At 45.2% G+C, this 23,390-nt stretch overlaps 1 protein-coding gene across 2 annotated transcripts in view; it reads left to right on the top strand.

Moving 5' to 3' along the window:
* Nucleotides 1-23,390, top strand: part of DOT1L (DOT1 like histone lysine methyltransferase) — a 352,682-nt gene that overhangs the window by 27,452 nt on the left and 301,840 nt on the right. For both annotated transcript variants that reach the window (XM_082247290.1, XM_082247289.1), the window contains exon 2: nt 9,280-9,323. In XM_082247290.1, coding sequence (XP_082103416.1) covers nt 9,280-9,323 — 44 coding nt within the window. The remainder of the gene's footprint in view (nt 1-9,279; nt 9,324-23,390) is intronic.

Genomic DNA, 23,390 nt, shown 5'->3' with positions numbered 1-23,390 from the left:
GCTGCAAGTGTTAAGTACCCTTTTTTATACTTGCTTTTTTGTTAAATGATAGTTCTTTAAAAAAAAGAAAATGCCTTGAGTTTAGAATGGATGTAGTAAAAATGTTTATAATTGAGAGGATTAAGTAAAACATTAAGCCAAATTCTGAGCCACTGCTTTCATAAATGACCTATGTTTGGTTGTTCTGTTTTTGCTTTGTCCCTTGCAACAGTACTTTTAGATTGTTGTGCAGAGAAAAATGCAGTATGTTTGGACTTTTACTACACGCCTGTAGACTTGGACTACGTAACACAAAGCGCATAACTGTGAATCATGGATCAGTTTGTGTTTGTGTTCTGCCCTGATGTGAACTCTTCTCCCTGACAAGTGATGAGCCTCATAGTTCAGCTATTTAAGCAATGTGTGACGCTCACAGTGCTGTTTATACATTCTTGTCTCAGGGCTAAGGGCTTGGTTGATCTTAAACTTACTACTAAGCAATATAATCTCTTGCATAGATTTCAGTATTTTGCTAATAAGGTTGTGTCCAAAGAGAAGTTAGGGGAGTATTTGTTAAAAATTGCCATAAAATAGTTCAGCCCTTTAGGGGGATGTATGAACTTCACAAACCTGACGTCTTGGCTGGCAAAGCCTTTATATTTACTCTTTGAGGATACCGTGTTCTTAAAATAGACACCATGTTTAATGCCTTATATGGGGAACCAAGCAGGATTTAGAAAGTTTGAGTGTATAATGCTGCGTTAATCAATTTGTGTTTGTGTATAGGTACACAGTAAATGCAGTAGATTTTTTCATGTATCGAGTGTCTGTGTTGTTTTGTCGTCCCCCCCCCCCCCCCCCCCCCCAGCCCTCAGCCATATCTGCTTGAGGGAACAGTTCACCTATCTATATGCAGTTGTAACAGGTTGAATGTTTTTAAGTTGATAATCCAGCCTAGTTGCGAATGGATGACAGGTGTTCTACAGGCTTTCTGAAAGAATATTTACCCACTTAAGCCCCGGAGGATTTGGCTGCTCAAAGACCAGGGCCAATTTTGCGGTTTGGCACTGCGTGGCTTTAACGGACAATTGCGCAGTCGGGCGACGCTGCACCCAAATTAAATTGACGTCCTTTTTTCCCACAAACAGAGCTTTCTTTTGGTGGTATTTGATCACCTGTGCGATTTTTTTTTTTTTTTTTTTTTTTTTTTTTTTTTTTTTTTTTACTTTTTGTGCTATAAACAAAAGAAGAGCGACAATTTTGAAAAAATATTTTTCAAATTTTTTTTTATATGAAATTCTCAAAAAAAAATGTAAAAATCAAAATTTTCTAACATCTTAGGCCAATTTTTCTGCTACATACTTTTGGTTAAAAAAAAATCGCAATAAGTGGATTTTGATTGGTTTGCGCAAAAGTTATTCCGTTTATTAACTACGGGAAAGATTTGTCATTTTTTTATTTATTTTTTTAACTAATAATGGCGGCAACCTGCGATTTTTTTTTTATTTATTTTTCCCCAGGACTGCGACATTGCGGCAGACAGATCGGACCCCTAACTGCCATTTTTGACACTTTTGGGGGTACCAGTGACATTACATCAGTGCTATAAATATGCACTGTTACTGTAAAAATGACACTGGCAGGGAAAGGGTTAACTTAGAGATCCAGGGGTTAAGTGTGTCCCTAGGGGCGTGCTTCTAACTATCAAGGGGTGTGGCTTTTGATGTAACCACAGACATACGATTCTACATAGCAAGATCGTACAGTCTCTGCAGTTACACCAGGGAGAATGACAGGCGGCTTTGTTTACATCAGCCGCCTGCCTTCTCCAGCGGGAGTTTGCGAGTGACCGGCGGACATTGGAGCTGCCGGTCACTCGCATGGGATGTCCGGGAACCAGCGGGGGACGGGAGCGCGGCGCCCGCACGCCCCCCTTTGGCTCATGGGCATATGTACTTGCGGCGGTCGGCAAGTGGTTAAAGGAAATGGCCTGTATAAGGTTCCAACTTTGGTCAAAAAGTCAACTTTTTAAATTAAATTTCACTTGAACCACTTGCCGACCGCCGCCCGACTATATACGGCGGCGGTCAGCCCCTCCCAGGCAAAGCGACGTACCGGTACGTCACTAGCCTGGGAGCCAATAGAGGGCGAGCACGCGCCCCCGGAGGTGCGCTCCCTCCCCCGCTCGCGATCGTCGTGTGGAGAGGGAGAAAGGCAGGCGGCTAATGTAAACAAAGCCGCCTGTCATTCTTCCCTGTGTAAAAGCACAGATCATACAGTCCTGCTATGTAGGACCGTTGATCTGTGCTGTTACACACACAGCCACATCCAATCACAGTTAGAAGCATGCCCCTAGGGCCACACTTAACCCCACCCTCTCCAATAAAGTTAACCCCTTCCCTCCCAGTGTCATTTTTACAGTAACAGTGCATATATATAGCACTGATTACTGTAGTAATGTCCCTGGTACCCCCAAAAGTGTCAAATGTCTGTCAAGGGTCCGATCTGTCCGCCGCAATGTCGCAGTCCCGCAAAAAAAATCGCAGATCGCCGCCATTACTCGTTAAAAAAATAAATAAAAATGACATAAATCTTTCCGGTAGTTAGTAAACGCAATAACTTTTGCGCAAACCAATCAAAATACGCTTTTTGCTATATTTTTTTTTTTTTACTAAACATATGTAGCAGAAAACAAATTGGCCTAAAATGTTAAAACATTTTGATTTTTACATTTTTTTATTTTGGGGACTTTTTCATATAAAAAAAAATGTGAAAAATATTGTTGTTTTTGCAAAATTGTCGCTCTTTTTTTGTTTTTAGCGCATGATCAAAAAATCGCACAGGTGATCAAATACCACCAAAAGAAAGCTCTGTTTGTGGGAAAAAAAGGACGTCAAATTCGTTTAGGTACAGCGTCGCACGACCGTGCAATTGTCCGTCAAAATCACGCAGTGCCGAATCGCAAAATAGGCCCTGGTCAGGAAGGGGGTAAAATCTTCCGGGAATTAAGTGGTTAAAGACTCAGACCTTTTTTTTTTTTTTTTTTTTTTTCCCACCGTTTGGGTGGATTTTAGGACACTTGGGGAAAGTCTAAAATTCCAGCTCATATGCGTTTTAATAGCAGTATTAAGTATTTAAAACATTTTTACTTCCATGCATAAGGCAGATTAGCAGAAATGAAGTGCTAGAAATTACGCTCATTTTACCACAACATACAAGTGCCATTCATTTGTAGGGGCCCTTTAAGACATCTCTGCTTACTTTTGGTGCATTAAAGTGGTTGGGATGGTGATGGGTTAGATGGAAGGGATCTCCAGCTGATTAAATGCCTCAGCTCTGTTCCTGTGTGAGAAGATTATATACTCCAAATTGGTGTATATCCTTCATACCTATGGTAGTCCTAATGTAAAGAGGTGATATAGAGTAGGTTATTATAGTGATAGCAGCTGCTATAAATTGAGTAGTAGTTGAGAGAAGAAAAACCCCAATAGTGGGATTTATATAGCGCTTGCTAATATTAGTCTAAAATACAGTGATATGAATAATAAATGTGTATGACAAGTGGGTGTGTTATATGATGCACAATAAATATATTAAAATTAATCTGCACAGAAATTCCACAGTATTATTCACAATAAAAATTGCACTAATTGTGCACAATGGATACTATATAATTATAAAGTGCATAGTGATGTCAAATAAATAAGGATAAGATTGTGCCACAAAACGTTGAAAATGCAAAGTTCATGAGTGACTTTAGTGCATGTATAGATTCGGTGCCAAATAATAAAGTGCAGGTGCTGGGTGCGAATCCTCCAGTAGTCCAACTGCTGGTACTTGGGCGTGATAGGTGTGGATTAAAGGGGGTATGCACTCACCAGATGTAGTGGGTCTTAATTACCATATGGTAAAAAGACCTTCAGGGCTTTATGGCCTCCTGGGCATGAAAGAGGTATCTGCTGGGCCTTGTAGTCCCTCCGTGATCCGGGATCCCTCTCCTGGATATCGATCCTCAAGGTCCGTTTTAGGGAGAAAATAAAGTGCTCCAGATAGTGCAGTACCATTAAAAGATAGCCTTTATTAAATGTAGCTAATTGCACAGTACAAGTAGTTAAAAAATTAAGTTACGCTTGCTGAGAAAGGTGCTTAAGAGTGGAGAGCGGTAACTACCGGCTTGCGTTCCACCAGGCTCCCAGAGCGTGCAGCGTGCGTTCCACCTGACGCGCGTTTTGTCAGAGCGTATGACATCTTCAGAGGTCCTATAAATAATACACATTATTTATTATTCATATCAAAGTATTTTAGACTAATATTAGCAAGCGCTATATAAATCCCACTATTGGGGTTTTTCTTCTCTCTGTTCCTGTGTGCTGTGTGAATGGGGTGTGTCTTTTCCCTCCAATCAGCTCTCAAAACTCTCCTAACTCCTCACTGAGAGTGTGACTTAAGCTCTCGACCCCTTTTTCTGAACTCCCAGACAAGCTTTAAAAATTCAGCACTATGTTGGATGTAGAAAAGGGAATACTGAAGATAAACTGATACAACATGTGTAGGATTTGTTTTCATCTCTGGGTACACTGGGTATATGTGAGGGTTTAAGGTGCTGTATTTTTGCACACTAACGTATTGGGTTAAGACGTTAACTTAAATTGGGCCTACAACGCACCTGAACAAAAATATTGCAACGAGCCATCGTGCACAAATGCTTCAAGTGTGTTGTTGCTTACTTGCAAAGAGCATTGCGGAGCGGATTTACATCTGTGAATTGTGGTAAGATGAGGAAAATGTGCATTTTTATGATAGACTGTATTGAATCACATTGACTTGTGTGTTGCATTGTAATCCATTATGAATGGCAGTCCAGCACATTGTGCAAGCAGAGCAAAACCTTTGCATGCTTTATTGCAATGGAAAGCACATGTGAACAGTCTGCAATGCACTACGTTTTAAAAAACAGATGCAGATCCATGAACACACGCATTGTGATGTGTTGGCAGCCCATTTAAAATCAACGGGGTGCCCAAACGCAACATGTGAAACCGTGCTCTTTAACATAAGTACGGTATAGCAATGTATCACAGCAAAGGTAACTAACTGTATGGGCCTTAATGCAGGGTTGTTATTACATAGTAGTTGAGGTTGAATAAAGACAATAGACCATCCAGTTCACTGTGTGTGTGTGTCAAAGTGACAATGATCATTTCCCATAATCCTGAATGTTGTGATCTTTGAGGTGCACGTCCAAAAGTCTCTTAAAAGTATCCATACTCCCTGCAGCTACCACAAATTGTGGAAGAGAGTTCCACATTCTCACCGCCCTTACAGTTAAACCGCCTCTCCTCTAATCTCGTTGGGTGCCACGTGTCCTCTTACACTCCTTGAGCCTAAATAGTTTTTTCCTATGCTGGGATCACCATTGAGATATTTGTAAATCGCTATCATGTCCTCTCTCAGGCGTCTCTTCTCCAGGGAGAATAAATTAATCGCTTATCATCGCTCCATTGATTTTTGGTAGGTAAAATGCCAGTAGGGCTCAACCAAAAAAACAAACAAAAAACAAACAAAACAAAAACAATCTCACACACAGATTTGATTCTTTAGCTTTTATGTTCTTGATGTGCTTGGGTACATACACTGTGCATGAATGTAAATGTTTTGATAGTTTTTTTATTTACTAAAGTAAAACTAAAAAAATAAAACTAATGGCCTTCGGCTCCATTTACACTGGGCATATGCATCCATGCCTTGTGTGAGGACCATGTACACCTGCATGGGATGCACCGTTCCACGAATACCCGTGCAATCAGTTCCATAACTGTCAGTTGGGATGCAGCGGAAACAGCCGCTGCTCCCAATGTGACATCCGTGTAAGTGCACGGCCCCAAACGCACACATATAATTGGCTGTAAAAGTGGTTTGGTAGGCATGAAAAAGGAAAAAAAATGTGCATTGTCCTGTAGTTTTTTTATAATGAGTATTTAAAAAATGACATCATTTGAGTTTAGATCATGTGATGTGCTCATATACAGTATTTCACAAAAGAGAATATACCCCTCACATTCTTGTAAATATTTTATTATATCTTTTCATGTGACAACACTGAAGAAATGACACTTTAGTGAGAGTACAGCTTGTATAACAGTGTAAATTTGCTGTCCCCTCAAAATAACTCAACACGCAGCCATTAAAGTCTAAACCGCTGCCAACAAAAGTGAGTGCACCCCTAAATAAAAATTTCTTAATTGGGCCCAAAGTGTCAATATTTTGTGTTGCCACCATTTTTTCCAGCACTGCCTTAACCCTCTTGGGCATGGAGCTCACTAGAGCTTCACAGGTTGCCACTGGAGTCCTCTTCCACTCCTTCATGACAACATCACAGAGCTGGTGGATGTTGGAGACCTTGCGTTCTTCCGTTCAACCTTCAAACCTTCCATTTGAGGATGTCCCACAGATGCTCAATAGGGGTTAGGTCTGGAGACATGCTTGGCCAGTCCCATCACCTTTACCCTCAGCTTATCAATGCAGTGGTCGTCTTGAAGGTGTGTTTAGGGTCATTATCATGTTGGAATACTGCCCTGTGGCCCAGTCTCCGAAGAGAGGGGATCATGTTCTGCTTCAGTATGTCACAGTACATGTTGGCATTCATGGTTTCCTCTATGAACTGTAGCTCCCCAGTGCCAACAGCACTCATGCTACCCCAGACCATGAAACTCCCACCACCATGCTTGACTGTAGGCAAGACACACTTGTCTCTACTCCTCACCTGGTTGCCGCCACACACACTGGACACCATCTGAACCATATCAGTTTATCTTGGTCTCATCAGACCACAGGAGAGGTTTCTAAAAATTGATGTCTTTCTTTTGCTGGTCTTCAGCAAACTGTTTGTGGGCTTTCTTGTGCATCATCTTTAGAAGAGGCTTCCTTCTGGGATGACAGCCATGCAGGCCAATTTGATGCATTGTGCGGCGTATGGTTTGAGCACTGACAATCTGACCCCCCTACTCGCAATGCTGGCATCACTCATAAGTCTATTTCCCAAAGATAACCTCTGGATACGACGCTGAACACGTACATTCAACTAATTTGGTCGACCATGGCGAGGCCTGTTCTGAGTGTAACCTGTCCTGTTAAACCTCTGGTCTTGGCCACCGTGCTGAAGCTCAGTTTCAGGGTCTTGGCAATCTTCTTACAGCCTAAGCTATCTTTATGTAGAGCAACCATTCTTTTTTTCACATCCTCAGAGTTCTTTGCCATGAGGTGCCATGTTGAACTTCCAGTGACTAGTATGAGAGAGACCGATAACACCAAATTTAACACATCTGCTCCCCATTCCCACCAGAGACCTTGTAACACTAACGAGTCACATGACATCGGGGAGGGAAAATGGCTAATTGGGCCCAATTTGGACATTTTCACTTAGGGGTGCACTCACTTTTTTTTTGTTGCCAGCGGTTTAGACATTAATGGCTGTGTGTTGAGTTATTTTGAGGGGACAGCAAATTTACACTGTTATACAAGCTGTACACTCACTACTTTACATTAGAGCTGCACGATTCTGGCTAAAATGAGAATCACGATTTTTTTGCTTAGAATAAAGATCACGATTCTCGGTGCAACATCATCTTTTACATTATATAAAAAAACAATTGGGCTAACTTGTATTTTTTCCCCAAAAAACTGCGTTTGAAAGACTTCTGCACAAATACCGTGTGACATAAAAGATTGCAATGATCGCCATTTTATTCTCTAGAGTCTCTGCTAAAAAAATATATATATATATATATTTGGGGGTTCTAAGCAATTTTCTAGCAAAAAATACTTTAAGAGGTTAAACTACTCTCCCTTACAGGAGAAGTTCATTCCTTTGATTTAGGCTGCATTCACATGTCAGCTTATAATCGCGGGCAGAACCGCCGCGGTTCCGCCCGCGATTCGGAGATTTATTGCAAATCGCGGGACGCCTAGCTTTGCCCGTTGATTTGCAATAGCCCCCCAAACGCCGAGCGATGTTGCCGCGATTTACGCCCGCCGAATCGCGGCAACATCGCGCAAACAAAATCGCGGGACGCAATACGCTCCAAAAAAGTACAAGAGCTTCTTTGGAGCGTATTGCGTCCCGCGATTTTGTTTGCGCGATGTTGCCGCGATTCGGCGGGCGTAAATCGCGGCAACATCGCTCGGCGTTTGGGGGGCTATTGCAAATCAACTGGCAACGCTAGGCGTCCCGCGATTTGCAATAAATCTCCGAATCGCGGGCGGAACCGCGGCGGTTCTGCCCGCGATTATAAGCTGACATGTGAATGCAGCCTGAAAGAACGAAAAGATACATTGTAAAGCATTTTGTTTATACTTATCTAGCAGCTTTAACAATGTTGATAAACATTTGCAGAAGACTTTTTTTTAATTTTTTTACAGCTGTGAGTGAGCAGAAAACGGCTCAGTAAAAATCGAGGACATGCAGTTTTTGCAGTTTTAGGCTCCTTTCACACGGCCGCTCCGCTGCTTTCCGTATGTCCGCAAATCATCCTATTTTTTTGCGGATGATTTGCGTACATCAATGTAAGTGAATGGCACTGCGGATGTCAGCGGAATACCATCCGCTGACATCCGATTTTCCTCCTTTCAGTTCTGTTCCGTTTTTACGAATGGAACAGAACCCCATTTTTCCATCCCTGTAAAAAACGGAAAGGAAGGAAAATCGGATGTCAGCGGTGTCATCCGCTGACATCCGCAATGCCATATACTTACATTATGTCCGCATATCATCCACAAACGGATGGGATGATATGCGGGCATACGGAGCGGATGACAGAAATGTCATCCGCTCCGTGGAAAAAAAAAAAAAAGTCCCGCAGCGGACTTAAGCAGCGGAGCGGCCATGTGAAAGGAGCCTTAAGATAGTCAGGGGGGGTGAATCGAGATCACGATTTTTTTTAACGATTAATTGTGCAGCTCTACTTTACATTGTAGCAAAGTGTAATTTCTGAGGTGGTGTCACATGAAAAGATAATATATTTACAAAACTGTGCGGGATGTACTCACTTTTGTGAGATACCGTGTGTGTGTTTTTGTGTGTGAGCTTCACTTTCATTTATGGCAATAATGTGAACTGTTGTGCGTAAGCACTTTAAATGTGTGTGCCCTCAGTATGGGAACGGCTGCATTAATTGGTTAACACTAACAGAATCCTCTGCTTATTCCACAAGGGAGTCTCTGAAAAGAAATGAAAATCGTACTGCTTGGGGCACCACTGATAAGTGTATTTCATTAACAAAAAATATATATTTGTCTTTGCAGGATAAACACCATGATGCTGCACATGAAATTATTGAAACTATTAGGTAAGTGCCTGAGTTTAATTTAATAAAAAAATATATATTTATCATTTTTAAAGAGGTTATAAACTCTTTTTAAACAAAAAAATAAAAAAAAACCCTGTAAAACAAAGGCATAATGCTCATTCTGTAATACTTAACCACTTGCCGACCGACGCAAGTACATATACTGCGGTGGTCAGCCCCGGACAGGCAAAGTGACGTATATATACGTCACTAGCCTGTCACTGGCTTGTGAGCCAATAGCGGGCGAGCGTGCGCCAGCTCGGCGATCGTCGGTAGAGAGGGAGAAAGGCAGGCGGCTAATGTAAACAAAGCCGCCTGTCATTCTCCCCTGTGTAAAAATGGAGATCAGACGGTTCTACTATGTAGGACCGTTGATCTGTTTTTACAATAGTAGACATGTCCCATCACAGTTAGAAACACGCCCCTAGGACACACTTAACCCCTCCCTCTCCAATACAGTTAACCCCTTCCCTGCCAGTGTCATTTTTACAGTAACAGTGCATATGTATAGCACTGATTACTGCAGTAATGTCACTGGTAACCCCAAAAGTGTCAAAAATGTCAGTCAACGGTCCGATCTGTCCGCCGCAATGTCTGTCCCATAAAAAATCGCAGATCGCTGCCATTACTCGTTAAAAAAAAAACCACCAAAATGACAAAAATCTTTCCCTTTGTTAGTAAACGCGATAACTTTTGCGCAAACCAATCAAAATACGCTTTTTGCGATATTTTTTTTTTTTTTTTTACCAAACCTATGTAGCATAAAACAAATTGGCCGAAAATGTTAAACATTTTGATTTTTTTTTGGGAAAAATATTGTTGTTTCTCTATCGCTCATTGACAGACGTAGTCTTCTTGATTCTCAAGAGCTGGGTTATGTTGTCTCCGCAGGAGTAGGACTAGGCAGAATGACAAAACGTTCTGGCTCCACCTTAGGGGCAGTCCCTGAGGGTATATCCTCCCTCTCTCTGCTACAGGGAATCAGTTTTTTTCTGTCTAGTCAGGAGTAAGGACCCAAGTTCCTTGCTGGGATCTTTTGGTCCTGGCAAGACTTTTTTTCTTTAAGAAAAAGACATTTTTTAGGTAGTTTTCTCCAGTGTTTTTTTCCTGTGAGATCTTCAAGCAAAAAATGCCGGACTGGGCGACACTTGTGGTCACCCCAGCCGGCCTACGAGCGCGCGCAGACCATGGCATTGCGCTTGGTCGGCCGCGACATATTCAAGTAAGTATGCGGGGCCGGGCGACGGGCTGGATGTTGAGATCCAGTGGTCACCCCGGTTTCTGCCTACGAGCGCGTGCAGACCAGTGCGCTGGGTCGGCCGCGACGGAGTCCCAGTAAAGGGACTGACTTTGCGAGTTAAAAGTCTCGCTTGGACGCCAGGTACCAGAGAGTCGAGGCGTCCACAAACCCCCACCCCGGTGGAGAGGGTATTGTGAAGAGAGGGTGCCTGTCGGTTCGGTATGGTGAGTAAACGTTCCCTTTTTTTCCTCATTATGAGGCAGTATATATTATGGGCCCCTCCATATATGGTCAGTATATATCTGATACTTACAAGTCCCCCTTGTAATACAGCATGTGTTTGTGGGAAGTGGACTTGGTTCAAGAGCTAACACTCAGCAGACTGTAACATTACAGCAGACATAGGAGGTATAATCCTACCTTATGTGCAGTGTATCTCTGTAGATCCATATGTCACCTCTTAGCAGAGTGCAGGTGGATGTGCTGGGAAGACGATATCGGCGGTCCGCCGCCATTTTGCCGTAGACCGAATGCATGTATGTCCTCAGGTCACGCCGGCCGCCATGTTTTTGGAGTCTTATGTCTCTTCTATGGGGGCGGCCATGTTTTGTGAGCCCAGCTACCTCGTGGAGGGCTGGGAACGCCGGAAGGCGTACACAGGGGGCGGAGCCACGCCTTCTGCCCGGGAAAAAGCAAACAGCTCCTTCCAGTCTGTAAAGACAGACGCTGACTGCAGTTTGTTGGAAACTGCACTGCATCGGTTGGTGAGCCCTGGGGGTCCCTCTCTCTCTCTCTGGGATCGAGAAGCAGGTACTCTGAGGGGCGCTATTGCACTAGGGGGAGACACACAAAAAAAAAAAGAAAAAGTTTTTTTGTTCTGCTGGCAAAGGTGTCCTGTATTAACATGGACCCTGCCACTCATGTATCTCCTCCGGATCCCCTCGAGGGGTCTGCGGGATCCTCCAGCACCCCATTGACAATTGAATCTTTGTCAGCTATTATGGAAACTTTTGTGTCCCGGGTGGAAGTGGCTTGTCAGGGACAGGGCGCAAGAAAGCGACCCCCGCCTAACCCCTTATTATCTGAAACCTCGGATTCAGACTCTGAGCCTATTTCTGCAGTTGCAGGTACTTCATCTGGTATTGGTGTCTCGGGTCCTGTCTCTTCAGACAGTGAGGAGGATGTTTCGGCATCCGCCATAGCCCGAGAGGAAGCGTTGGTAAACGCACTCATTGTATCTGTTCAAGAGACTTTAAGGTTACAGGGTATTCCATCAGAAATAGCTGAAACTGAGATCCCTTTTGGGACTAAAAAGCGCATCAAAGTGGCGAAGGTTTTTCCATTGCCCAAATGTTTTGGCAATCCAATCGAAGAGGAATGGCGTCTGCCAAAACGCACTTTTAATATTTCTAAACGCATTGACAGGCGTTATCCGTTTGAGGAAACCCTTATTAAGAAATGGACAGAACCACCTGTGGTGGATTCACCTATTGCTAGATTGAATAAAGCCACGGTTATTCCTTTAGAAGACGCTCCGTCTTTTAAAGATCCAGTGGATCGCAAGATAGAAGCTATGTCTCGCACCATGTTTTCCTTGATTGGATCAGCTTTCAGACCAATAATTGCTATTGGTCTGGTTTCGCAGGCTGTAACTGAATGGACCAAGTGGTTACGCCGGGACTTAGAAGAAGTCCCTCAGGCGGTATCAGATTTGTTGGAACAAATGATACAGGGGTTACAGTTTGTATGTGATGCGGCGTTAGACGCCACTCCATTAATGGCGCGAGCATCAGTCTCAGCAGTGGTTCTCAGGCGTACACTGTGGCTAAAAGGTTGGTTAGCCGACCAAGGTTCCAAAAAAGCATTGGCTAATATCCCCTTTTCAGGAGAGCGTCTATTTGGAGCCAACTTAGATGAGATCATTAAGGATCTCACCGGTGGAAAAAGCACCTTTTTACCGCAAAATTTTAAAGGTAGAGGAACTCGTCAAAGACGAGGGCCTTCTTTTTTCTGCTCACAAGAGGTTTTTTCGTCCAGCGGGTGAAAAAACTAAGTCCTCCAAAGCTCCTGCAGGAGGCGTCAGGGGTCGTTGGTCGGGCAAGCAAAAGCCCGCCCCCTCCAGACCTGAAGATAAACCATTCAAAGCCTGAAGGTGCGCCCCCACCCATAACTGGGGTGGGGGGACGTCTTCGCCGGTTCCCGGATCCATGGCTTTCCAGAATCCCGGACAAATGGGTTTGCGAAGTCATAAGGTCAGGGTACAAGATCGAGTTTCGATCTCTCCCTCTGGCGCGATTGTTCCCTTCCAATATCCGACTATCCGCAGATCGTTTAGAAGATCTGCGGAGAGCAGTCACAGATTTACTACAACAAGGAGTGGTAGTCCACGTTCCTTGGACAGAACGGTTTCAAGGGTTTGATTCAAACCTGTTTACAATACCCAGGAAAGAGGGCAAAGTGCGTCCAATTCTGGACTTAAGAGCACTCAATTCTTTCGTCAACATAAGAAGATTCAGAATGGAGTCCATTCGCACGGTAGCAGCCTTCCTGCATCCAGGGGATGTCCTAGCGTCCATAGACATCAAGGACGCCTATCTTCACATTCCCATTTTCGCAGGACATCAGCGTTTTCTACGCTTTTCCGTAGAGGAGAACCACTATCAGTTTGTGGCGTTACCTTTCGGTCTCGCCACGGCTCCGCGGGTCTTCACAAAGGTGTTGGCCCCAATGTTGGCACTTCTGCGCCAAAGAGGTATATCGATTCTAGGTTACCTAGACGATCTTCTGCTTCATGCAGAGTCTCCTCAGACCTTGCTACAAAACATAGAAATTACTATGATTTCTTTACAGGAATTCGGGTGGCTGGTGAACCAGCAAAAGTCATTTCTGGTTCCCACCCAGAGGCTCGAATATCTGGGTCTAATTCTAGACACAGTCAGGACAAGAGTTTTCCTTCCGGTAGGGAAACTCCGAAAGATTCAAACAGCAGTCCAGTTGTTACTGTCCAACAGCTGGTCTTCCCTTCGGACTTGCATGAGGGTTCTGGGGTTGATGGTGGCTTCATTCGAAGCAGTCCCATTTGCCCAGTCCCATACCCGAATTCTTCAGCAAGAGATTCTTCTCAGATGGAATCGGAATCCCTGGACAATCAGATACGATTGAGCAAACAGACCAGAGAGTCTCTGGTTTGGTGGCTTCGGTCTCCAATGCTCAGCCAGGGAAAGTCATTTCTGCCAATATATTGGACGATAGTGACCACGGATGCCAGTCTATCCGGATGGGGAGGAATTCTTGGTCAGTTATCTGCCCAGGGACTTTGGTCCCCGGAAGAATCCAGGTTACCGATAAATGTATTGGAACTGAGAGCGATCAGACTTTGTCTGATTCACTGGACCGAGCAGCTCCAGGGCAGCCCGGTTCGGATCCAGTCGGACAATGCCACGGCCGTGGCTTATGTCAATCGCCAGGGGGGCACCAAGAGTGTCCGAGCGGCCAAAGAAGTGGCTTGCATTCTTCGCTGGGCGGAACGATTTGTTCCAGCAATCTCTGCGGTGTTCATTCCGGGGGTGGAGAATTGGCAGGCAGATTATCTCAGCCGTCAGACCCTGGATCAGGGGGAATGGTCCCTCCATCCAGACGTTTTCCACCAGTTGTGCCTACGGTGGGGCACCCCGGATGTGGATCTGTTGGCATCACGATTCAACAGGAAAGTTCAGAGATTCGTGGCTCGCTCCCGCGATCCTCTAGCAGAAACCGCAGACGCACTCATCGCCCCGTGGGGGCAATACCAGCTAATATATGCCTTCCCTCCTCTCGCGTTACTGCCAAGACTTCTTTGCAGAATAGAGGAGGAAGGAATCCCAGTAATCCTGGTAGCTCTGGACTGGCCTCGTCGAGCTTGGTACGCCGACATGGTCAGACTGGTGGCGGACGTCCCGTGGAGACTTCCTCTCAGGGAGGATCTACTGTCTCAGGGGCCGATCTTCCATCCTGCTTTACGATCGCTGGCTTTAACGGCCTGGCTATTGAGACCCAGGTGCTGAAGGACAAAGGTTTGTCAGCTTCAGTTATTCCTACTCTAGTTGAAGCAAGGAAAGCGACTTCCAGAAAGATTTATCATCGCACATGGAAGTCCTACATTGCATGGTGTGAACCTTTGGGGTTCCGTCCTCGGTCTTATTCGATTAGTCGAATATTGGCTTTTCTGCAACAAGGGGTTGAGCAGAAACTGGCCTTGAGTACTATCAAGGGTCAGGTCTCAGCATTAGCCATTTTCTTTCAGAAGCCTTTGGCTACTCATTCCTTGGTGCGGAATTTCATCCAGGGGGTGCGACATCTGGCTCCGCCAGTGCACGCGCCGTTACCCCCCTGGGATCTTAATTTAGTGTTGTCGGTTCTTCAGAAACCTCCCTTTGAAGATATTAGGGAGATTCCTCTACCCACGTTGTCCCAGAAGGTGGCCTTCTTGGTGGCTATTACTTCTGCACGCAGGGTGTCAGAACTGGCCGCATTATCTTGTCGTTCACCATATCTGGTGGTTCATAGAGATAAGGTGGTTCTTCGTCCGAATCCATCCTTCCTACCAAAAGTGGTTTCAGAATTTCATCTGAATGAAGAAATTGTATTACCTTCCCTGTGTCCTAAGCCCAGTCATCCTCGGGAGTTTGCGTTACACTCCTTGGATGTGGTCCGGGCGATCAGGGTATACTTGAAAACGACAGACTCGTTTCGCAAGACGGATTCACTTTTTGTGATCCCAGATGGACCCAAAAAGGGGTTGCCTGCATCTGCCGCGACCATTTCCAGATGGATCAGACAGACGGTAGTACAGGCTTATTCTATTAAGGGTCGGGAGCCCCCGTTCCCTGTTAAGGCGCACTCCACTCGGGCACTTAGTGCGTCATGGGCCTTTCGCCATCAGGCGTCAGTGGTCCAGGTGTGCAAGGCGGCTACCTGGTCGTCGGTGCATACCTTTTCTAAACATTATATAGTTGATGTAATGGCATCATCTGATGCCTCGTTTGGCCGCAAGGTTTTGCAGGCCGCAATTTGAGGAGACCAGTGGTCTACCTCGAGGGTTTTTTCCGTTGGAAAATTTTTCTTTAGTCTCATTCTTTGTTTATAATGAGCCTTTAAAACTTCTAGTTTGGCACCGGTTGGGCCTTCTAGATTGGATTTGATTTTGTCAATCCCACCCCTCATTTGTGGCACTGCTTCTGGATGTCCCAGCTCTTGAGAATCAAGAAGACTACGTCTGTCAATGAGCGATAGAGAAAAATGGATTTTTGTAAGAACTTACCGTAAAATCCTTTTCTCTTAAGCTCATTGACAGACGTAGTACCCGCCCCTCTATCATTGAGTTGGGTTGGGTTAAATTCTCTGTACTGCTTTAAACAGAACTGATTCCCTGTAGCAGAGAGAGGGAGGATATACCCTCAGGGACTGCCCCTAAGGTGGAGCCAGAACGTTTTGTCATTCTGCCTAGTCCTACTCCTGCGGAGACAACATAACCCAGCTCTTGAGAATCAAGAAGACTACGTCTGTCAATGAGCTTAAGAGAAAAGGATTTTACGGTAAGTTCTTACAAAAATCAATTTTTTTGCAAAATTTACGCTCTTTTTTTTTTTTTTTTTTTTGTTTATAGCGCATGATCAAAAAATCGCACAGGTGATCAAGTACCACCAAAAGAAAGCTCTGTTTGTGGGGAAAAAAGGACATCAAATTCGTTTAGGTACAGCGTCGCACGACCGTGCAATTGTCCGTTAAAGTCACGCAGTGCCGAAACGCGAAATAGGCCCTGGTCAGGAAGGGGGTAAAATCGGGGCTTAAGTGGTTAAAGTGCTTGACAGTATTAAAACAATAATATCAATAATAAATCTAACAGTGCAAGTACAAAGAGTGCAAACCAGGAGTGAGAATAAATTAATATAAATATGACAAGTCCATACAAGCACCTCATTTTGCAAATTTTTTTTGTATGGACTTGTCATATTTATATTAATTTATTCTCACTCCTGGTTTGCACTCTTTGTACTTGCACTGTTAGATTGTGCACTATTATGAATATATTGATTGTAGTTTTGTATGGATTGATTATTTGATATATTATTATTGTTTTAATACTGTCAAGCACTTTAATTAGCACCTGCCACTTTATATCAAATATCTTTTGGATGCTGTTTATCTAGCAGGCACTTTATTAGCTCATTACTATATCTTGACACTTATTCACTTTAGCGCTGTACCCCCATGTGTTGTTATGGCCTATGGACAAGGCCTCTAAGAAGGCCTTATCCGATCTTCCATTTGTGGGGGATCGCCTGTTTGGAGCCTCCCTGGATGACATCATCAAAGGCCTCACAGGGGGAAAGAGTACTCTTCTGGCTTCGAAGACTAAAAAGCCCCGTCACAAGCAGCCTTTTCGTCCCTCAGGGTCTCAAGACAAGGGATCTAAGCCCTTCATGGCTTCCGCTGGTGGTTCTAAGAAGTCTTGGTCAGGAAAACCACAAGTGGGTTCTGCCAGACCTGCAGACAAGACTTCCGCATGAAGGGGGCGCCCTCGACCATATCTGGGGGGGGGGGGGGGCATCTTCGCTGGTTTCCGGATTCGTTGACCTTCCTGATCCAGGACAAGTGGGCCCACAAAGTCATTCAATCCGGCTACACGATCGCATTTCGGGCATATCCTCCGGAAAGGTTCTTCCCCTCCGACCTGCACTTATTCCCAGATCGCTTCCCAGATCGCTTAGGGGATCTCTATGGGGCAGTGCAAGACTTGTTACTTCAAGGGGCGATTGTTCCAGTTCTGACATTGGAACGTTTTCAAGGTTTTTACTCAAACCTGTTTACAGTTCCCAGGAAGGAAGGTAGGGTGCCCCCAATTCTGGACCTTAAGGCGCTAAACTGCTTTGTGCGGGTTCAGAAGTTCAGAATGGAATCCATTTGCACCGTAGTGGCGTCTCCTACATCAGGGCGATTTACTCGCCTCCATTGACATCAAGGATGCCTACCTTCACATCCCAATATGTGTCCCCCACTAGCGCTTCCTCTGCTTTGCCGTTGGCGAGGAGCATTATACGTTTGTGGCATTACTCTTTGGTCTTGCTTCCGCTCCTCGGGTCTTCTCAAAAGTATTTGCCTCGGTTCTAGCATTACTGTCAGCTGGGGATTGCGGTACTGGGGTACCTGGACGTCCTACTTTTGCGAGCAGAGTCTTCAACTGCTCTGTTGGACACCTTACTACTCTGAATTTTCAGAAGTGTGCTCTGGTTCCATCCACAAGCCTGGATTATCTGGGTCTGACTCTGGACTCGGCCTCAGCCAGAGTTTCTTCCTCTGGAAAAACTTCAGAAGTGGCAGGAGGCAATTCAGCTTATGTTGTCCAGCAGACAGTCATCTCTTCGGGCTTGCATGCGGGTGCTAGGCATGATGGGATCTAACTTCGTGGCGGTTCCGTTTTCACAGTTCCACTCGAGACCTCTGCAAGGAGATTCTGGTGAAATAGAACAAGGATCCTCAGTCTCTAGACAATCTGATCCTGTTGAGCCGGAGTACGAGGGGGGCCCCTGGTTTGGTGGCTTCATTCTCCAGCACTTCGTTAGGGAAAATCATTTCTTCCCCTGTACTGGACGGTCGTCGCTACTGATGTCAGCTTGTCCGGGTGAGGAGGCGTCCACTCAGTGTGCTCAGGGGGGCATGGATTCCAGGCTACTGATCAATGTCCTGGAACTCCGAGCGATCTGAATTTGTGTGGATCGTTGGACAAGTCGTTTCCAGGGGTGTCCGGTACGGATTCAATCAGACAATGCCATTGCCTATGTCAATCACCAAGGGGGCAAAAAAAGTGTCTTGGCGGCTCAGGAAGTAGCCGGCATTCTGGGGTGGGCATATCGAATCGTTCTAGCCCTCTCTGCTGTGCACATTTCCAGGAGTGGAAAATTGTCAGGTGGACTACCTCAGTTGACAGACGTTGGACCAAGGGTAATGGTCACTTAATCCAGGGGTGTTCAATCAGTTGTGTCTTTGGTGGGGCACTCCCGAGATGGATCTGTTGGCCTCTCGGCTCAAAAAAAGTGCATAGGTTTGTGGCACTGTTTCTGGATCCTTTAGCCGATACTACAGACTTTTTAGTGGCTCCTTGGAGTCAGTATTGTCTGATTTTACACTTTTCTTTCTCTCAAACTTCTGCCGAGACTCCTGTGCAGGATCGAGGCAGAAGGAACTGCGGTCATCCTAGTGGCGCCAGGCTGGCCTCGCCGGTCTTGGTACGCCAATCTGGTATGGCTGGTCGCCGATGCGCCTTGCGGACCTCCTCTTAGGGGAGATCTTCTGTCCCAAGGGCCAATCTTCCATCCTTCTTTACAGTCGCTGGCTTTGACGGCTTGGCTGTTGAAAGCCAGGTGCTGAAGTATATAGGGTTGTCTGACTAGGTGATTCCTACACTGTTAAGATTAGAAAATCTACTTCTAGGAAGATTTACCATCTTTTTCAGTGACTCGTATCTTGGCTTTCCTCCAATGAGGGGTTGAGCAACGCCTGGCCTTAAGTACCATAAGTGCTAGATCTCAGCCTTGGCGGTTTTCTTTCAACGCCCATTGGCTCCACACTCCTTGGTGCTTACCTTTTTATACAGGGCATTCGGCACTTGGCTTCTCCATTGCGGTCTCCATTGCCGCCGTGGGACCTCAATTTGGTGTCAGTTCTCCAGAAGCCTCCCTTTGAAAATATTCGGGAGATTACCCCTCTTACATTGTCCCAGAAGGTGGCCTTTTTGATGGCTATTACTTCTGCGCGCAGGGTGTCTGAACTGGCTGTCTTGTCGTTCACACTACCTGGTGGTTCACAGGGATAAGGGGGTTCTTCGTCTATGTCCATCGGTCCTTCGGAAGGTTGTCTCGGATTTTCAGCTGAATGAAGACAACGTGTTGCCTTCCCTGTGTCCCAAGCCTAAGCATCCCAAGGAAGTTGCTTTGCATTCCCTGGATGTAGTTTGGGCAGTAATGGTGTACTTGGCAGCTATGGAGTCTTTTAGAAAGTCAGACTCGCTATTTGTCCTCATGGATGGACCGTGCAAGGGTTTGGCTGCTTCTGCTGCAACCATTTGCAGATGGATTAGACAGACCGTGGTTCAGGCTTATTCCATTAAGAGCCGGGTTCCTCCTTTCCCTGTTGAGGCGCACTCTACTCGGGCGCTTAGTGCCTCCTGGGCCTTCTGTCATCAGGTGCCAGTGATGCAGGTTTGCAAGACTGCCACCTGGTCATCTGTACACACGTTCCCAAAGTTTAATAAAGTGAATGTGTTTGCATCTGTGGATGCTTCTTTCGGCTGCAAGGTTTTGCAGGCTGATTTTTGCGGAGTTGTCCTCTTTGAGGGTGTTGTATTTTTTTTTCAGGTGAGCTTCACTTGTTGATGAGCACCAAGTTACCTGGTTGGCTATGTTTAGCCTTTTTTCTGCTGTTCCCACCCCACATGTTTGACCCTGCTTTGGGACGTCCCAATGGTCATAAAGATGAGGAGCTGTCCGTCAACAAATGAGCAAGAAAATGGTATTTTTGCTCCAGGGACTGCCCCAAAGGCCTGGTTAAGGTTGTTTTTTTTTTTTTTTTTTTTTTTAATGTCTGCCTAGTGTTCTACTCCTGTAGGAGCCAGTATTATAATGGTAATGAAGATGAGGCACTGTGTCCGTCAATGAACATCAGAGAAATGGATTTTATGGTAAGTCAAAACTTATTCAAAGTCAAAAATTTTTTTTTTTTTTTTGGTATGCTTTTGAAAAACTGCTCCAAAGATGCAGGACTTTTCAAAGCGCAGTGTGAACAGTTACATAGGATTTAATGGGGAATAGTTTTCATGCACTTTTGTCTCTCTGGAAAAGCGTGGCAAAAGTACACTAGTGTGAAAGGGGCATAACTGTTAAATGATGTTCCCTTGAATTATTACACAGTGAGTAAAGCATTGCGCCAATACAGGTGCCTATACTAAGCATTTGCACAAATACAAGCACTAAAACTGTTATCTGTAACCCTGGTTCACACTGGTTTGATTTGTCATGCGATTCAACAGTTCAAAATCGCTGGACAAGTCACACCCTATTACCAGCAATGGAAGCGTTCAAATTGCTGCAACAAGTCGCAGCGACTTTGACAGGTTCCTGCGCTGTTTTTTTTTTTACAATTTTATTTTTGTCTTGCATAGACTTCTGTGAAGTGACAAGCCGCAATGAAATTGGTGGTTTAAATCGCACTGATCTGGGGGTTTGAAATTTGAAATCTCTCTGAAGTAGGATTTCACATCTGCACTGGTGTGAACCAGGGCTCAAGTCCTAAGTAATTTTTGATTAGCCTAAAAAAAACTAACATGACCCTAAAATTAGGCATCATAAATTGGTATCGGCGAGTACTTGAGAAAAAAAATTCAGTAGTATTGGTGCATCCCTAGTTGAGTGAATGTTAAAGTGGTTATAAAACCTAAACCTTTTTTTTTATCTTAATGCATTCCTTTGGCTCCTGCTGCTGTCAATCAAACCAAGTGGTAAGGGAGCGGGGCCGAGTCATGCTTTCTGTGTTAAGGACTCTGATTCCCAGGCTTCCAAGCCTGCCTCCCAGTCTTTAGTGAACATGTTTTACAAGTTTTGGTAGGTGCGCATTTCAAGCCTTTTCTAATGCTAACTTTGGGGGGTATGTTCACAGGAGCTGCTACGTTACGACACAGCAACTGGTGTGTGGCGTGTCCCAGCCTCAGGAGCGCAGTGCTCATGCCATGAACTTTGCACATCGCACTGTTTCCACCCCCCTAAAATGAACACCCACAAAGTTCACACCGTACGGAACCAGGCAGAGAAAGAGGCATTTTGTTAGGTCATGCAGTGAGACTGCGCTGGAAAATCTGCCCAACGCAGTTCCACCGCATCTGGTGCGAATGGGCCCAAAGTGTAAGGTTCTTCAAAGGGCTCTTTGAACTGCTAACAGCCCCTTGTTTGTTAGATTGGGCATGTTGGAGGTTGTTGCTATGCTGCTGTCCCCTTAGTTGGACTGCTTTTGGACATCCTGAAGGTTTTTAAGACCTTTACTTGACACGGGTAAAAAAATAAAAATTGTATTCTTGTACTCACTGTAGAATCCTTTTTTTGTTATCCTTTGATGAACACAGGGCCTGTCATTCTGTTTTTAAGATCACGCTCTATTATTTATGCTATTTTGCTTCATTCGTGAAATTAGGTTTGGTGACCTTAAAGCGAAGTTCATCCAAAAGTGGAACTTCCGCTTTTAAGTACTCCTGACATTTGGCATGTCGTCTTTTTTTTTTTTTTTTTTGGGGGGGGGATCAGGTACCTAGTTTTCACAGGTATCCGCTCCCACTTCAGCTTGTTCAAGCTGAATTTCTCCCCTCCCTCCCTCCCTGCACCTCCTGAATGGCCGGGCAATCTTCTGGGACCTCTGACCTGTCCCAGAAGATTGCCCGGACATTTAAGAGGCGCAGCGCAAGCTGTGATGCCAGCGCCGCCAAGAGGAGTGAGGCTTCAGGTGGCCACATCGCTAGATCGTGGGACAGGTGAGTGTGTATTTATTAAAAGTCAGCAGCTACACTTTTTGTAGCTGCTAACTTTTAATAAGCACAGAAATGGCTGGAACACCGCTTAAAAGGGTTTTTTAGATTAAGTGCCCATTCACACTACCGCGACTTGTCAGTGCTACGGGAACAGTTCTAATAGCAGCGACTCAAGTCGCTCCGACTTAGAAAGTAGTTCCTGTACTACTTCGGGGTGGCATCGGAGCGACTTGCATTGACATTCATTATATGAAGTCCGTGCAAGTCGCGCCGAAGTCGCGGCGCACGCGACTTCACAGGTCGCCCCCGAAGTCGTGCCGCGGTAGTGTGAACCGGCACTAAGATTCATACTTTTTAAAGGTTATATTTGTAAACAAAAAGTAACTGACTTTAAGAGCCGGTTCACACTACCATGACCTCGAAGTCGCCTCATAAGGGGCGACTTGTTAGCGCGACTTTCAGCAGGACTTCAGTGTCCACCAGTGCCACGTATCAGTGTCCACCAGTGCCACGTATCAGTGTCCACCAGTTTCACTCACACAGACCAGGCAGAGATAACGGACACTTTCCCTACAGAAACTAGATTATTGAATCTAACTATAGTGGTATATAGTACCCCAACTATACTGCATATCTCTTTCCTCACACTAAGTGTCCACCAGTGCCACGAATCAGTGTCCACCAGTGCCACGTAGCAGTGCCACGAATCAGTGTCCACCAGTGCCACGAATCAGTGTCCACCAGTGCCACGTAGCAGTGCCACGAATCAGTGTCCACCAGTGCCACGTATCAGTGCCACGAATCAGTGTCCACCAGTGCCACGTATCAGTGCCACGTATCAGTGCCACGTATGAGTGTCCATCAGTGCCACGTATCATTGTCCACCAGTGCCACGTACCAGTGTCCACAAGTGCCACGTAGCAGTGTCCACCAGTGCCACATATCAGTGCCACGAATCAGTGTCCACCAGTTCCACTCACACAGACCAGGCAGAGATAATGGTATAACTAACTATAGTGGTATATAGTACCCTAACTACACTGCATATCCCTTTCCTCACACTAAGTGTCCACCAGTGCCACGAATCAGTGTCCACCAGTGCCACATATCAGTGCCACGAATCAGTGTCCACCAGTTCCACTCACACAGACCAGGCAGAGATAATGGTATATAGGAACTGTAGGCATGGCTCCAATGTGGGGAATGCCTGGCTAATTTTCCTTCTTCCTGCAAAGTCGGATCACAAGTCGCTTCAAATAAGATAAGGATCCGACTTGGA

Source organism: Pelophylax lessonae (genome assembly GCF_965119305.1).
Source record: "Pelophylax lessonae genome assembly, chromosome: 1".
NCBI classification, from domain to species: Eukaryota; Metazoa; Chordata; class Amphibia; order Anura; family Ranidae; genus Pelophylax; species Pelophylax lessonae.
The sequence above is the reverse complement of the archived record's forward strand: the minus strand, read 5'-3'. Positions and strand labels throughout refer to the sequence as shown.